General features: G+C 31.1%; 2 protein-coding genes across 3 annotated transcripts in view; both read left to right on the top strand.

Annotated features, from left to right (window-relative positions):
• Positions 1-16139, top strand: part of LOC144546592 (WRKY transcription factor 22-like) — a 45091-nt gene that overhangs the window by 9835 nt on the left and 19117 nt on the right. The gene's annotated exons all lie outside the window — the stretch shown is intronic.
• Positions 1410-5095, top strand: LOC144546591 (uncharacterized). Of its 2 annotated transcripts, none has more exons than XM_078295129.1 (5): positions 1410-1961; positions 2263-2385; positions 3007-3081; positions 3710-3835; positions 4415-4681. In XM_078295129.1, exons 1-5 carry the CDS (start codon positions 1750-1752, stop codon positions 4416-4418), a joined length of 540 nt encoding a protein of 179 aa, XP_078151255.1. In that variant the 5' UTR covers positions 1410-1749; the 3' UTR covers positions 4419-4681. The 2 variants fall into 2 exon arrangements, with proteins under 2 accessions (XP_078151255.1, XP_078151254.1); XM_078295128.1 differs by lacking the exon at positions 4415-4681 and adding an exon at positions 4840-5095 and having other exon boundaries at positions 1411-1961.

The following is a 16139-nucleotide window of genomic DNA, read 5'->3' as shown; positions in this document are numbered from 1 at the left end:
GTACTAACCAAACCCTCTTGGTAAGCACATCACCCTAGCTTTACTCATTAAATCGATTATTATAATTTATATTACTGGCCCAATAAATATCTAAACATTCGGGCTAGGGCTGCACAAAAAATTCGTAGTTCGTGATTTGATTTGAGTTTGATTCGAAAAAATTCGTAAAAAATTTGATTCGAAATTAATTCCAACCAAATTCAAACTCAACCTGGTTCGTTCAAAATAGGTTCATGAATTATTCTAGTTCGAAATTCAAATTAACGTGAACCGTTGATTTCCATTGATGACTTAAAAGTTAAAACATAAGGTCGTTCAGCCATAAGTCATAACTCGTAAGTCGTAACTATCATTTTCAGTTCTAAAACCCTAGACGACTTTCATCTCTCGCTTTCGGCGACTACGATCACTCTTCCTTGTTGTAAAAAAGTTCGTAAAAGATTTAAAATTGAGTTCGTAAAAAAATCGATTCAAAATTAATTAAAATCAAACTTAGTTCGAAATTAATTCAAACCAAATTCAAATTGGAGTAAGTTAGATTCAGTTCAATTCGTTTGCAGCCCTAACTCGGACCGAGAAATTTGTCTTCTTTTCTATGAGTAAGGCTACGGTGCTATGGGTTGCATAGAGGGCTACAATGCTACGGCTTAATATTCGAGTTTTCAAAATCCTAACGGTCGATTCGAACCGTTCATCTTGTTCTTCATATTAATATGTGTTTGGAGACCAAATTTTATATTTTTTTTGAAAATTTTTACTATTTTTTTAGATAGGTAGAAAATCACTCAATTTAAAAAATTTTGCACCATTCAAATATTTGATTTTCTACCTATCTAAAAAAATAGTAAAATTTTTCAAAAAATATAAAATTTGATCTCCAAACACATATTAATATGAATGGTTCGAATTGACCGTTAAAATTTTGAAAACTCAAATATTAAACCATAGCACCGTAGCTGTGTATGCAACCTATAGCACCGTAGCATTACTCCTTTTTAAGTAACCCACAATTCTCGAGTCGTACCCTAAAGTACCTGAAATTTAAAATTTAGAACTTGACTGTACGATCAGAATCTGTGCCAATCCGTCCGGAGGTGGAACCTTTAATATTCATGCCAAAATAGATCCGGCAGTCCAGATCTAAACTCAAAATTTGAGTTACCTATTAGTGATAAGAATTCCAATTTCTCCCGATCATCAACCGCAGCGACTTAGAAGAGTCGGTCAAAATGAATTCGCATCCTCTGAGATATCTCAAACTTTGCGTGACTTTTTGGAATCTCTCAACCGTTTAAATAGTTTTGCACGACTCTCAAAGCAAAAATAATACTGGCCCCCTGCGCTATCCCCGAATAGGCACCGGACACATTGGTCACGCAAAAATTGAGATATCTCAGAGGAAACGTACTCTGTAAAAATGCATCACTGAGGACACATCAGTCGCAAACAGATTAGGAGGAACAGGAGGAAGAATCGACGGAAATCGCACAGTGAAACTCTTCCGATTCGATCGTTCTTTCGCGTAAAACCAAAACCCATCCAGTCGGTTTGCAAAATCGCGCAATAGTCGGCTCCTCAGCTGCCGATAGATTCTCCTAACCATGGTAGCAAAAATGGAGTAGCTCCATCTCTCTCTCTCTCAGAAAATATGTTATCCTTGCCATTGGATATGACTATTTCAAGGATGCTGTCAATTCTAAGGATCTGATTGTGCCTTTTAGTTTTACTCGGGATTATTCGTTATAAATCATGATGGTCGAAGCAGATCCTCTTGGGAAGGGTAAAATTGACAACTCGATCTCACAGCCGAATTGTGTTGCGACATCGAATAATAATAAGACATTGAAGGTGAAAGAGGAGAGTAATGTTAGAGAAGGAAAGGAAAATGAGCTTATGTCGATTGTATCTGCTTTGCTTTCCCTAAAAACCATGGGAAAAGTGCACAAGGATGAACTAGAACAGTAAGTTTCTATAAAAAAAAATTATGATTGACAGTATTTATTCCAGTACATTTTGGTGTCAATTAGACAAATTTATATTTTTCATCTTTTTCATTCTCTTTTCTAATTTAACTGTTTACTTGCTAAATAGAGCCCTAGAATGCCAAGATATCGGTAAATAAGGTTGCGAAAGTACTGTACCCAACTATTAAATGTGTGTAGTCAAACATTTGGTCAAAGTTTGTTTGCTAATTACTTAATAAGAACACTGTCATGGCCATAACAGATGTGCTGTGTGAATAACCTTGTTTATGTAATGTAGGAAGTCGAAAGCAAAGAAAAGAAAGAAAACAGTGCTCGTCTCTTCAATCAGCTCAAAAAATGACGAGAGCTGTCCAGGGAGTAATACAGGTCACATGAGCATCAAGCGCTCCCCTCATTACCGGTTTGTATCCTACCTTTTATAATTTTCAACCAAGAGATGAATTTTCTAATGGTGAATTTTCCAGAATTGCAAAATGGCCTCTAGTCTTTTTAGTATTTGCCAAAAAAAGTCTCTTCTTTGTAGGAGAAAGAAACACTATCTCTTATTGGCTTTTTGAACCTTTAGTATTTATATTAACTATAACAACATGTTAAGGGAAAGATTACTTCACAGTGGATTATCTTGACAATTTTCGAAATAAATTTTTAAGTTTGAAATCTAAAATTGTAGGCATTATATATGGACGATGCATATATCATGCCTATAAAAAATAATGTTCATCGAATATGGTCTTAAATTAACGATCCTTGATGCATTGTCAAATGATACTCATATTGCATGAAATTTGATTGGTAGCCTATCTATATGTCCAACAATATATCCATAAGTTTGGTTTTTAATATTTTCAAACCTATGTGGTTTGATCTGAAGAAAATTGTCAAGATTGTTAATAATCCATTATCAAGTGGTTCCTTCCAAAATGTAAAGTGATGTTAGAGACTGTGTTGATAATTAACTTGATGACCTTTTTAAAATCCAATCCTCCTTTTTAATTGGGGTAAATTATAATTCTTTTAACAGGAGGAGATATGATGAAAGAAGTAATCTTCAATCCTCTGTAGGAGAGGAAGGTGCCAACAAGGATGTCAAACAACTGTAAATCTCCTCAATAATTCTCTGCAAAACTCTTTATTTTTGCTTCATACATTGCTTAGCATTTCTCTTGGCTGTTAAAACAAGCCTTGTGTATCCTAATTTTCTATAGCCATCAGAAGAAATGAAACTCAATTGCTGGTGAACTTAATGTATTCTCTAATATGCAATTTGAATGATGCCTGATGTGACTAGATGTCTTGTTGTTAGGTGAAATGAAAATAATGAACTTTAAATACCACCTGTATTCTGTAATATGAAGTACCTTATTGGGCTAATCAAGAGGCTCTTTTGGATGAAGTTGAGCCAACAGTAGAATTACAAGTGGGTTGTCAATGGGCTGGGCTGGTGGGCTGGGCCACATTTTAAAAATGGGTGCCGATCTGAGTAGACATCTTTTACTCCTTATTACAATCTTGATTTTGCAGTTGCCATTGTTTTTCACTCATCTATGCAATCAATACTGCCTAGTGTCTACTCTAGTATGTGCATGGTGATAACTTTATTATTGTTGCTAGATCCAACAGAGCTGTTACTAGTGTACTCTACTATCAGGCACCAACAAAATCAAATAGTAGAAGAGGAAAGGCACTTCCTGATTAATGATCTTTTTTCATTGGGCTATTTTCAGATCAAAAAATAGGATCTCTGGGGAAGTTGCAACAATACAAGTCCTGGCCAAGAACTCAAAAAATGCTGATCCATACACTTGGCATAGAAGTGGTAACATGAGGATAATTGGTCTTCCTTATCACCGGTTAGCATTTTTATTTTTATTTTATTTTGAAAATAAGATAAGCAGCAACTGTCACATGTTTCATTTTACTGATACAGAACTATCTCTATAAACTTCACATATTTACATAAAAGCTAAACAAACCAAAAAAAAAAAAAAACTATCATCAGTTAGCTTTTTTTTTTGTTTTTTTTTTTTTGAAAATAAGATAAGCAGCAATTGCCACATGTTTCATTTTACTGATACAGAACTCTCTATAAACTTCACATATTTACGTAAAAGCGAAACAAACCCAAAAAAAACCTATCATGTAGCCCCCTTAGCATATACAAAAACCACCCATTTTATTTACAAAGCAAATTCTGAACTGCATCAGTACATCATTAGCTTTTGTTGGATTTCAAAATTTTAAAATCCCTGCCTTTCACTCATTTTATGATATTACAGCAAAAAGACTGTCAGTCTGATATATTTGGGTCTTGTCTAAGCTTCCATCACTTCTTATTGTCTAGTATAGGCTTGGTTTGGCATATGATACATTTTTTAAGGGAGCCATTTTGTGTGTGGGTTTTCTTTTTAAAGTTCTCATGATTTATTCAGGTGATCAGCTTTAGTCTGACACTGATAGAGCACTGTTTGTACTGTCCCGGTAAATGCTGACTTCTTGAATTCTGTTGTAAAACAAAGCAACAAAATTTGAAGATGATGCACTTCTCTTTGTACAGTCTTGTTTCCACAAAATTAGAGAGAGTATAAATTGCCAATTATTTACTGAGTGTCCTTACTGGTTAGAAGTTGTTATAATTATTACTTTTTCTTTATAATTTAACCTTCTATTATGGGGGCAGGCTGTATTCTTAACCATAACACTGGCATTTTAATATATACTACCAAAACTATTAAAATTGCTTCTTTTATAACAGCCATTTCTTTTTTCAGAAAATATTGCTCACCTGTTGTTTTTCAATCCGCCTAAATTTTATATAAATTATACTTTTAAACTAAATATTTGTGTACATTCTCAGGCACTATTACAAGTGCAGTGAAATTGGTTGCTTTGCCAAAAAGCATATTGACCGGGATGCAAACGACCCTTCTATGTGCACCGTCACTTACAAGGGCCAACATAACCATACAATTCCATAGTTGTTATCTGTTGTTTATATATGTTTGCAGCCACATGGATCTTTTTTGTCTCTATCTTTTCTTTCATATATTTTCTTGTCTTTTTGTAATCTGTCTGCAAGGAATTTCAGTAGCTTGTGCATTTTAGAATTTCAATATATCTACTGGTATATTGGCATTTCCACACATCTATAATATAAGAAATATTTCTTAAGGTCCTATGAGGAAAAAAATCATACGTTAAGTTTCTTGAACAGCTACAATATCTATTTTATGAGCATGAATAATGTTCAGCTAAGATTTGACGTTTCCTAGTAGCATTGATACCTTATATTCCCATTTAAAAGATTCATAAAATACTAAGGTCACCCTCCACATCATCTATTATTATGGCACAGCTAGCATGAGTTGAATTTCTATTCTTTTCTAAAGCCAGTAAAAAAAAAAGGCCTCAAATTGGTCTCTATCCAAGATATGAAGTGCTTGCTGGAACGCCATTCTATCATCTCCTTGCATTGTCTAACCCAAGAGAAATATTGTAAACATGGAACAAACTCTTGATTTCTTCAATTGTTAATCTACTAAAAGAAAATTTTGTAAGTAACGGTATACGTGCACTAGATCCACTATCATTATCTATGGCTTGCACCCTAATTGTGTAGAAAGACCCAGCACTTTGAGGCGCAAGCTACGTCTTGTTGAAAAAAGAGGCACCCCAACCCGTTTTTTAGGAGAGCTCCTAACCAGCCCTTGTTCAGCCACGTTAGGAGTAATCAACTGAAGACCAATGTGTATCACTGCTGAAGACTGGTCCTTCTCTGGAGAGAGCTCATCTGGTGCAGAAGGGGTACCTCAAGGAGGAGACAGACACCACAAGAACATACAGGTTTTCGCGAGGATAACAATAATGAATTCGCGAGAGTCTTCAAATAGCCTCGCGATAAGAGTAGCCTCGCAATAGGCTTTGAAATATCCTCGCGATAAGGTTAAAATAGCCTCGCGAATACTACGTGGGACCAGCGATCTATGTTGACACTGTTATGACATTTATGTCCGTGCGTATGTCCACGGGAATAAGCAATGCACTGTTATATCCTTCATCTCCGTGCGTATGTCCACATGAATAATGTCCATGTGAATGTCCACGGAAATAAGCGATGCACTGTTATTCCTTCATTCCTTCATGTCCATGCGTATATCCACAGGAATAATGTCCGTGCGTATGTCCACAGGAATAATGTCCGTGCGTATGTCCACGGGAATAAGCGATGCACTGTTATATCCTTCATGTCCGTGCGTATGTCCACGGGAATAAGATGACTGACTGCAGATCTTATTTTTCATTTTACCCAATTAAAAATATTTCTAATTAAACTGAAATCTAACAAATTAATTATCACAGTTTCTTAAAAATAATATATTACACACTAAAATTTTAATAATTGATAAATAGTTAAATATAAATAAAATAACTTATAATGAATAATTCCAAGCTTAATTAATTCAAGCATAAATATTAATTGAGTTCTACAAATGCATAGCAATTAGTGTCACAAATTGTACCATATACAATCACATTATGCTTAATGCATTTTAACAAGTACAAATATAGATTTAAGCAAAATATGAAATTAAAGGAGTAGCTAGAAATAAAAAAAAAAACTGGGAATGAATTAAGTCCATAATTAAGCTATAGAGGTGCCTGAGGAAGTACAGGTACGGAGATAGCTCATCATACCATAACAATTAACAAAGCCAAACCAAGGTTGGTTTGGTCTTGTTATGGAGTGATGAGCTAGCCATCTCCGCTGCATATCTAATCCATTCTTCCTTCTCTCTTTCTTTTTTCTTCTAGGTCACATTCATCGTGGCTCGGTCATGCATCACATCTTGCTCTTCTGTTTTACCTCTCCTGATTGTGCCAACAAGCCATCTAGCATGTACTTACCCTGAGAACAGAAGTTAGTTACAATTAACTAAATAAATACTCTCTTTAGATGATTAATCTAACAAGACAAATTTGGGCCTTAACCATTTGTTCTAAATAGCTAGCTATAGCGGCGCTATAGCTTTTCCGGACTATAAACGCTAAGCTACAATAGCTGACCGTTATTACCACTATGTGAGATAAAAGTGCGCTAACTCAGCAACGACTGCTATTACCGCTATGTGCGACTCGCTATAGCTACCGCTATGCTACATGGGTTTTTTTTTTTGCAATTATATGGGTTTTTGTACTTCTATTATTATTTTTAATGCTACATGGTCTTCTATGATAAGTATGCTTAATCAAACTATGTGCTTCTGTTTTTATTTATGATTTATTCTCTCATTTTATATCGAGAAATATTCAAATATTAATCTTCATTTTGATTGCTCTTCATATAGTATTCATTTTTTAAATTATTATCGTTCATTTCAATTGAAAGCTAATTTTTAATAATAATAATAATAATAATAATAATAATATTAATATTAATATAATTATAATAATATAATAATAATAATAGTAATAGTAACAAATAATAATAGTGAAGATAGTGACAACGAAGTAAAAAACTATTCCTTGTATAACCTTTAATCATACAATGATATAAAAATATATGCAAAATATTAGCAGAGATAATAATAATTTAATATGAAAAAAATCATAACTGATACTTAATTTAATATAATAAATAATAAAGAAATGTTCTGGTACCCCGAGCCATCATACCCGAGCGCGTTCCCCAAGTAGTTTAACAGAAAAAACCTTCCAATATTGTCTAACTTTCATTTTCAATGCTAATATCCAAATATTTAAAGCTATGTTTATAACATTTTAAAATGTTACTCGCAAGCATATAAACATTTGTCTGAAAGTATTTCTAGATAGTTTTAACTCTCAACTACTTTTGTTTTCAAGCCAAAAAAGAAAAAAATATTTTCACCCACTCTTTTTATTTTTTCTTTGATCATTATAATTTATTTTCCCGACGATTCGTGATAAATTTTACGAATCTAAAAATACGAATATTTTCTATTCGATTTTTTCTTTCAAATAAGATCCATGAAGAAATACTTTTGAGTAATTTTAAAGTTATTTGTTTTTTAAATTTTCAAGTTTTTAAATCTCAGTCTACAACCATTAAAATTTTCAAGGCTTTGTACATGAGCTTTGTAAATGTAGTGTTATTGTTGAGATTTATATGCTTTGAAGTGTTATTGTTGAGGTTTAAATTCTTTGTACATGAGGTTTATATGTTTTATTCTAGAGATTTAAAGTGTTATTAATGAGATTTATATGCTTGTACATGAGGTTTATATACTTATAAACATAGGTTTAAATTATTTTGAAGCAAAAACAAAAACTGAAAGTCACAGAGATTTAAAGTGGTAAAAAAAATTACGTCACAAATATAACTCAAAAGTTATTCTTCATGGATCTTATTTCAAAGAGAAAATCGAGTAAAAAACGTTCATATTTTTAGATTCGCAAAATTCATCACGGATGGTCAAGAAAATGAATCAGAATGATCAGAGAAAAAATTTGAAAAAAAAGTGAATAAAAATAATCTTTCCGTTTTTAGTTTGAAAACAAAAGTATTAGAAGTTAAAACTATACAGATTTAGAATTTTAATACTTGCAGATAGAGATTTAAATGCTTGCGAGTAGCATTGTAAAATGTTATAAACAGAGCTTTAAATGTTTGAATATTAGTGCTGGAAATAGAAGTTAGATAATATTGGAAGTTTTTTCTGTTAAACTACTTGGGGGTTCGCACTCGGGGACTTTGTTTGGGATATAATTATCAGGCTCCAATATTATAATTTCTTATACACATGTAATTGACATGATATGAAACACACCAACGGTTTAAATATGTTAATTTAAGCACAATATAATAAATGAGAAATGTTATGGTACCTCGAGCCATCATACTTGAACGCATCCCCTAAGTAGTTTAACAGAAAAAATCTTTCAATATTATCTAACTTCCATTTCCAGTGCTAATATCCAAACATTTAAAGCTATGTTTATAACATTTTAAAATGTTATTGGCAAGCATATAAACCTCTGTCTGAAAGTATTTCTAGATAGTTTTAACTCTCAACTACTTTTGTCTTCAAGCCAAAAAATGAAATATTATTTTCACCCATTTTTTTTAATTTTTTCTCTGATCATTATAATTTATATTCCCAACAATCTGTGATGAATTTTACGAATCTAAAAATACGAACATTTTCTATTCGATTTTATCTTTCAAATAAGATCCATGAAAAAATACTTTTGAATAATTTTAAAGTCATTTGTTTTTTAAAGTAGAACTCATGAGCACTTTAAATTTTTAAGTTTTTAAATCTCAGTCTACAGCTATTAAAATTTTAAAGGCTTTGTACATGAGGTTTATATGCTTTGTACACGAGCTTTGTAAATGCAGTGTTATTATTGAGGTTTATATGCTTTGAAGTATTATTGTTGAGGTTTAAATTCTTTGTACATAAGGTTTATATGTTTTATTCTAGATATTTAAAGTGTTATTAATGAGGTTTATATGCTTGTAAATAGAGGTTTAAATTATTTTGAAGCAAAATAAAAAAAAAACTGAAAGTCACAAAGATTTAAAGTGGGTAAAAAAAATTACGACACAAATATAACTCAAAAGTTATTCTTCATAGATCTCATTTGAAAGAGAAAATCGGGTAAAAAAACATTCACATTTTTAGATTCGCAAAATTCATCATCGATCGTTAAGAAAATGAATGAGAATGATTAGAAAAAAAAAGTGAGTAAAATGAATTTTTTCGTTTTTTGCTTGAAAACAAAAATAGTTAGGAGTTAAAACTATACAGATTTAGAATTTTAATGCTTGCAGATAGAGGTTTAAATACTTGCGAATAGCATTATAAAATATTATAAATAGAGTTTTAAATGTTTGAATCAGTGTTCTAAATAGCGCGCTATAGCGACGCTATAGCGCCGCTATAGCATTTTTGGAGACCAAACGCTATGCTATGGCATTAAAACACGCTATTTGCGCTACAGACGCTATAGCGGTAATAGCGGTCCGCTATAGCGTATAGCGTGTATCGCAAATAGCGCGCGCTATGCAACATTTGCTGTTTTTTTTTTCAATTTATATGAGCTTTAAAATAAATAAATGGTGAAGATATTGTTTAATTTGAATGAATATTACATTATATCAAATTCAAGTCCGCTATAATAATTTTTCCATTTTTCTCTTGGATTTTTTTTAACTGATGATAAATCAAATAAATAATTGCTAAATTATAAAAAATTTAGGGACTAACAAGAATTTCTTCAAGGATCATCTGTTTATTTTACTAGAAGTATGATTTTTTTTCTTTTCAATTTCTAGGTTATTTTGAAATTTAAATAGAAAAAAAGATAAATTATGTTATGATGTTGAAAATATTTTAAATAGAAAAAGATCGATAGTTTATGATATTAGTATTACTATAGATATTTTGAGTCGCAATTTGGACTTTGTATTGGTTCAATATGAATATTATAATTTTTTAATCAATTTGATATTATTTATTGTTCTATGAGACTAAATAATGTTGATATTTAGTACAAATATATAATATAATTTTTATAAAAATAAAAAACGCTATTTGGAATAGCTTTCGCTATAGCTTTTTTTGGAGGCTCCCCGCTATGACGCGATAAACGCTATTTAGAACCTTGGTTTGAATATTAGCATTGAAAATGAAAGTTAGATAATATTAGAAGTTTTTTCTATTAAATTACTTGAAAAATGAGCTCGGAGATTTTATTTGAAGTACAACTATCAGGCTCCTAAATAATATATGAAACTACAATGTATGATCGAGGAGTAAATTTTATTACCTTTGACTCGCGAAAAAACCGTCTCAAATCTTTTTATCATACAAATCAGATACGATTGATGTCATCAAGATCCGATTTATCTTTCATCTTCCTTTCTTTAACAACGATCTACACTTTTTTGACCTTTTTTTCGCTCCTCCGCACAGGAAAACCCTATATTACCTCGAGTCAAAACCTTATGACCTTGATGAAATTTAAAAAAAAAAAATGATTTAAGTTCATTGGAATAGAATAGAATAAAGTTGATTTAAAATTGAACTTCTTTGATCAAAATTTTTATGGAATGGAAAGAATTAATTAAGAATTAATTTAGTCTCAATCAATGAAAATATTCCATGTATTTCTTGATATTTATCAGTTGTTTCATTAAAGTTATAATTAAGGTTTTCTATACTGAGAAAAAAAAAACATGGAAGAAAAAGAAAGAGAAAATCACCACCTGAAAGGAAGGAAAAATTGACGATGCATGTCAACGGAGATTCTCAAAACCTATAAGCCTATAATCGTGGATACTTTCAGTAGTTTTTGACGACGTAAAGGAATGGCACGACCGCACGAGTGTTATCAAATAGTGGTTTAAAATATAAAATAGCAAGGTTCTAAATAGTGTTTATCACGTTATAACGAAAAATTTACAAAAAAAGCTATAGCGAAAGCTATGTTACATAGCGTATTTTTATTTTTATAAAAATTATATCATATATTTGTACTAAATATCAATATTATCTAAGTCTAATAGAATAATAAATAACATCAAATTGATTAAAAAAATTATAATATTCATATTGAACTAATACAAAGTTCAAATTGCGACTCAAAATATCCATAGTAATACTAATATCATAAACTATCGATATTTTTCTATTCAAAATATATTTAACATCATGGCATAATCCATCTTTTTTCTATTTAAATTTCAAAACAACCTAAACATCATGACATAATTAACTATTTTAATCTATTAAAAATATTCAAATTACCATATAACAAATATCATTTTGTTACTTTAAGAAATATCTTAATATATTCAATTTGAGCCTTTAATTAAAGCCCATATAAATTGAAAAAAAAAACAGCTTATGTTGCATTGCACACTGTAGCTAGCTTATTTGATTTCGTTTGATGGATCTCTCATTTAATAATTAATAGTTTAATATAAGACTTAATACGTCAATTGCAAAAAAAAAAATCACAGTTAAAATCCAATTTGAGCCTTTATTTAAAGCTCATATAAATTGAAAAAAAAAAAAACTCATGTTGCATAGCGCGCTATTTGCGCTACACGCTATGCGCTATAACGGACATAGCTCAAATAACGTGTTTTAATGCCATAACTTAGCATTTAGGGTCCAAAAACGCTATAGTGCGTTGTTTAGAACACTGTAAAATATAAAATGTTAATTACAAGATGTAACATTTTTTGAATTCGTCATGACTCATGACAGAATCCAAAATATAAACTAAGTACGCCTGGAGTAATACGCCACAATCACTGGTCTAGACAAAATTGTGTGGAGCCCACGTCAAGTTTGACAGGTGTTTACATGAATGGTGATCTAGCTAAGAGATTAAGATGGATTCTTAATTATTTAGCCGCTAAATGTTATTTATTCAGAAAAGATTTATGTCCATTAGGTTTTGTCCACCATCTGTCCACTGCACTATTTATTTCCAGTTTAATTGTCTTCAACTGTCTCCCCGCTATCCACTTTCTAACGGCCTATTTAAACACCCAATCCCCCAAATTAGAATTTTCAAAACTAATCGCCTCATCTTCTCTTCTATTTGAATCCGATCGGTCTCTTCTCTTTGAATCCGATCGGAGATTGATCTAGAGAGAGATAGCACCGAGCTTCTGATCGCTGCCATTTCATAGGCTTGACAGATAGATCACACGAGATTTCAAGACGGATTTGAGGTCTCAGACGCCGTAACCCCTACCTCCGCCAGATCTCTACCAATCAGATCGAAGACACAATGACCACCTGAGGAGGCGACGATGATTCTAGCAACTCGCGGAAGCTGATCGTTGATCTGTACTTGAAGAAGGAAGTGTTCGGCGAGGGAACTTATTGAGTGGTGTTCAAGCCGACTAGATAGTCTGGTTTGATTTATCTTCTAGATGTTTTCCTCAATGCCTCAATGAATTAGTTTTGTGAATTTTCACTATGACCTTTTCTTTTGCTGCTCACAGTCTAGTTCCTGCCTAGTTCCTGCTGATTGGTACATAGACACTCAATATGTTTGAAAAATATCTCAATTCGCTCGAAATTTTAGTAACAGGGCTTGCACCACTCTAAAATTGTTTGTACCTTCTTACTATTGGCAAGAGACTAGGTGCTATAATTCTAAGTCAAAATGTCATATCTAACTGTTATGAAAGTTTCTGGATGTTTGAAAATGTGAAGTACGTTTTTTTGTAGGATTTGTTATTTAAGTTACAGCATTGAATGGTGAATTTTACAGTATTGGTGCATATTGAAATATTTTCACATTACAGACACTTCTATGATTTTTAGTTAGGTAAATAACTTGTAATATTATTTTGTAATTCTTATTTGTTATAAATCGAATTTGTTTCATTGTTTATTTTATTATTATGCAGGTTGACATCTCAAAAGAACGTGTTGTTCTTATGATGAGACTTCTTACTCATCCGAACAATGAACACATGAGATTTTTAATGTAAAAGTTATTTGTCCATAGTTTTTTTCAAGGTTCTAAATAGCGTTTATAGCGGCATAGCAGGGAGACAAAAAAAAAAAGCTTTAGCGAATAGCGCAGCTATAGCGGAAGCTATCACAAATAGCATTTTCTTATTTCAAAAATTATATTTTATATTTCTACTAATAGTAAACATGTCTCATCGAGAAAAAAAAAATACCAAATTGATTAAGAAGTTATAATATTCATATTGAAGTTCAATTTCTCACGGACAAGGTCCCTAGGCATTGTTTTAATTTTTTATTTTTGAAAAACCCAACAATAATGCATAATACAAAATTTAATTGATATAGCGGTATAGCCCGCACATTTTCCATTATATTGATATAGTTTGATAAAGTAAAAAAAAGCCCATCTGGATATTAACGCCCATTAAAATTACAAAATCATAAGCCCGTGTAGCATAGCGGACCGCTATTGCCGCTACGCGCTACACACTATAGCGGACCATTATTAGCGCTATAGCAGTCGTAGCTCGATTAGCGCAGTTTTACCTCGTAGCTTAGCTTTCTAGGTCCAAGACCGCTATAGCTAGCTATTTAGAAGCTTGGTTTTTTTTTGTTGCTATTATGCTATTCTGAATGTTGCGGTGAATATTTTTATCTTGTGTTGAACAAATGTTGTTTGTGGTGAACATATGTTGTTTTGTGGTGAACATATTTTTTGTATGATGATGGATGTATGTGATTTAGCAATTTTAGAGTATACATGGTATTATTTTATGGTTTATATTTTGCAATTTTACAGTATACATGATTCTTCGTAGGTTGTAGTTTAAACTGAAATGTAGCATTTGTTACATTTTATCTTACAGTATAGATGGTATTATTTTATGGTTTAGTTTTAGAAATTTTACAGTATACAAGATTCAATTGAAAATTTACAGTATTATGTGAAAATTTTACAGTATATAAGATTCAATTGAAAATTTACAGTATTATTTGAAAATCTTACAGTATACAAGATTCAATTGAAAATTTACAGTATTATTTAAAATTTTTACAGTATACAAGATTCAATTTTACAGTATACAAGATCCTATTGTGCAAGTTGCAATCTTTTTCTAACTATCATGGGACCACTTCAAATAATTGTTGGATATTTTGTGATTAACTGATATATTATATGTGATATATTGTATAATTATACAACATGTAGAAGTAATTTAACAGTATTCGCGCAAATTAAAGCTGTGGACAAATGATGAACAAAAGGATGTGGACAATTAGACGCTTCCTTATTTATTTTGTTTTATTTTGGTTAAAATCGGTAGGCACGCGAATTGTTAGTTTCTCTATATCTGAATACTATGACTCTCTGAGGCTGTTTCAAACTTAAAATGGAAAAAACGGTATGGCCTGGGATTTAATTTCTCTATATCATTTCATGAAACCGCATTATTTCTCGAAAATAAAAATCAACTCCATTAAAAAATTTAAATTAAAAAAAATAATCTCTGTATATTTAAAATAAATCATATTTCTAAATTCTAGAAAAACAATCAATCCCATTTAACTTTTGGAGCCTTGAGACTAGAGTTGTTAATGAATAATATTTATAATCCGCATAAATAAGTCTAAAGTGTATATTTGATAGTTCTTTAGATTCGTATATGAATAATTTAGAAGACAATTTTATTCATTAGATTTATAATTAAATTTGAAGTTAATAACTAATGCTATTCGAATGTACTGAATATGATTTGAGCTGCTTCAAAGCTGTATTTCACATACATTAAAAAAAAGTTAAATTATAATTAGTCATATAATTCAATTGAATTAAAATAATTATTCTTAATTTGTACATTCATAATAAACTAACATAGTCATCTAACTCAAAAACACATTGCTTGTTTGGTAGCCGAGTTTTCTATGGGTTTTCACGGTTAAAATCAGTTTGTAGGTATTTTTTCTTGAAGGGTGTTCGACACGCAAGTATATTTTTCAAAAGGAGGGATTCACTTACACTTTTTTTTGGTGATACTGAATTATATTTTACATTTTCAAAGTTGTATAAGTTTAAACAGTCGATCCAAGCCGTTCAACATGATGGATATATTAAAATGCGCTTGCAAATCAAATTTTACATTTTTAAATTTTTTTTTTACTATTTATTAAGTATTTTACAAAATTGTTATTTTCATACAATTAAATTTTTGTACCCATCTTAATAAATAGTAAAAAAAATCATAAAAATATAAAATTTGATCTGCAAGTACATTTTAATATATCCATCATATTGAACGGTTTGGATCAACTATTTGGACTTTAAAAATGTAAGTTGTAATCTGATGTCACCAAAAGAAGATGTAAGTGGATCCCTCCTCATTTTTCAAAAACTTACTTTTTTTTTCTTTTCTTTCAACAATGAGTTTTCATGGGAAAAAGAAAATTTGGATCAGAGGTCTGTTTTTTTTTTTTTCGAATTGGCGGAGCTGTTGAGTTGCTTTATTAATCTTATTAAATTTACAATTCAAATTGGATCACACTTTGAAAAAACAAAGCTAATCCAAATTCTAAGTCCAGCCGAGCACAGTTATGTAAACAAAGTCTCAATTTAAATCAATTGTCTACCAGCTAACTTAATGTGGGCATTTATGTCTCAATTAAGAGTCAGTTAGAT

Source organism: Carex rostrata, chromosome 30 (genome assembly GCF_964058835.1).
Source record: "Carex rostrata chromosome 30, lpCarRost1.2, whole genome shotgun sequence".
NCBI classification, from domain to species: domain Eukaryota; kingdom Viridiplantae; phylum Streptophyta; class Magnoliopsida; order Poales; family Cyperaceae; genus Carex; species Carex rostrata.
The sequence above is the reverse complement of the archived record's forward strand: the minus strand, read 5'-3'. Positions and strand labels throughout refer to the sequence as shown.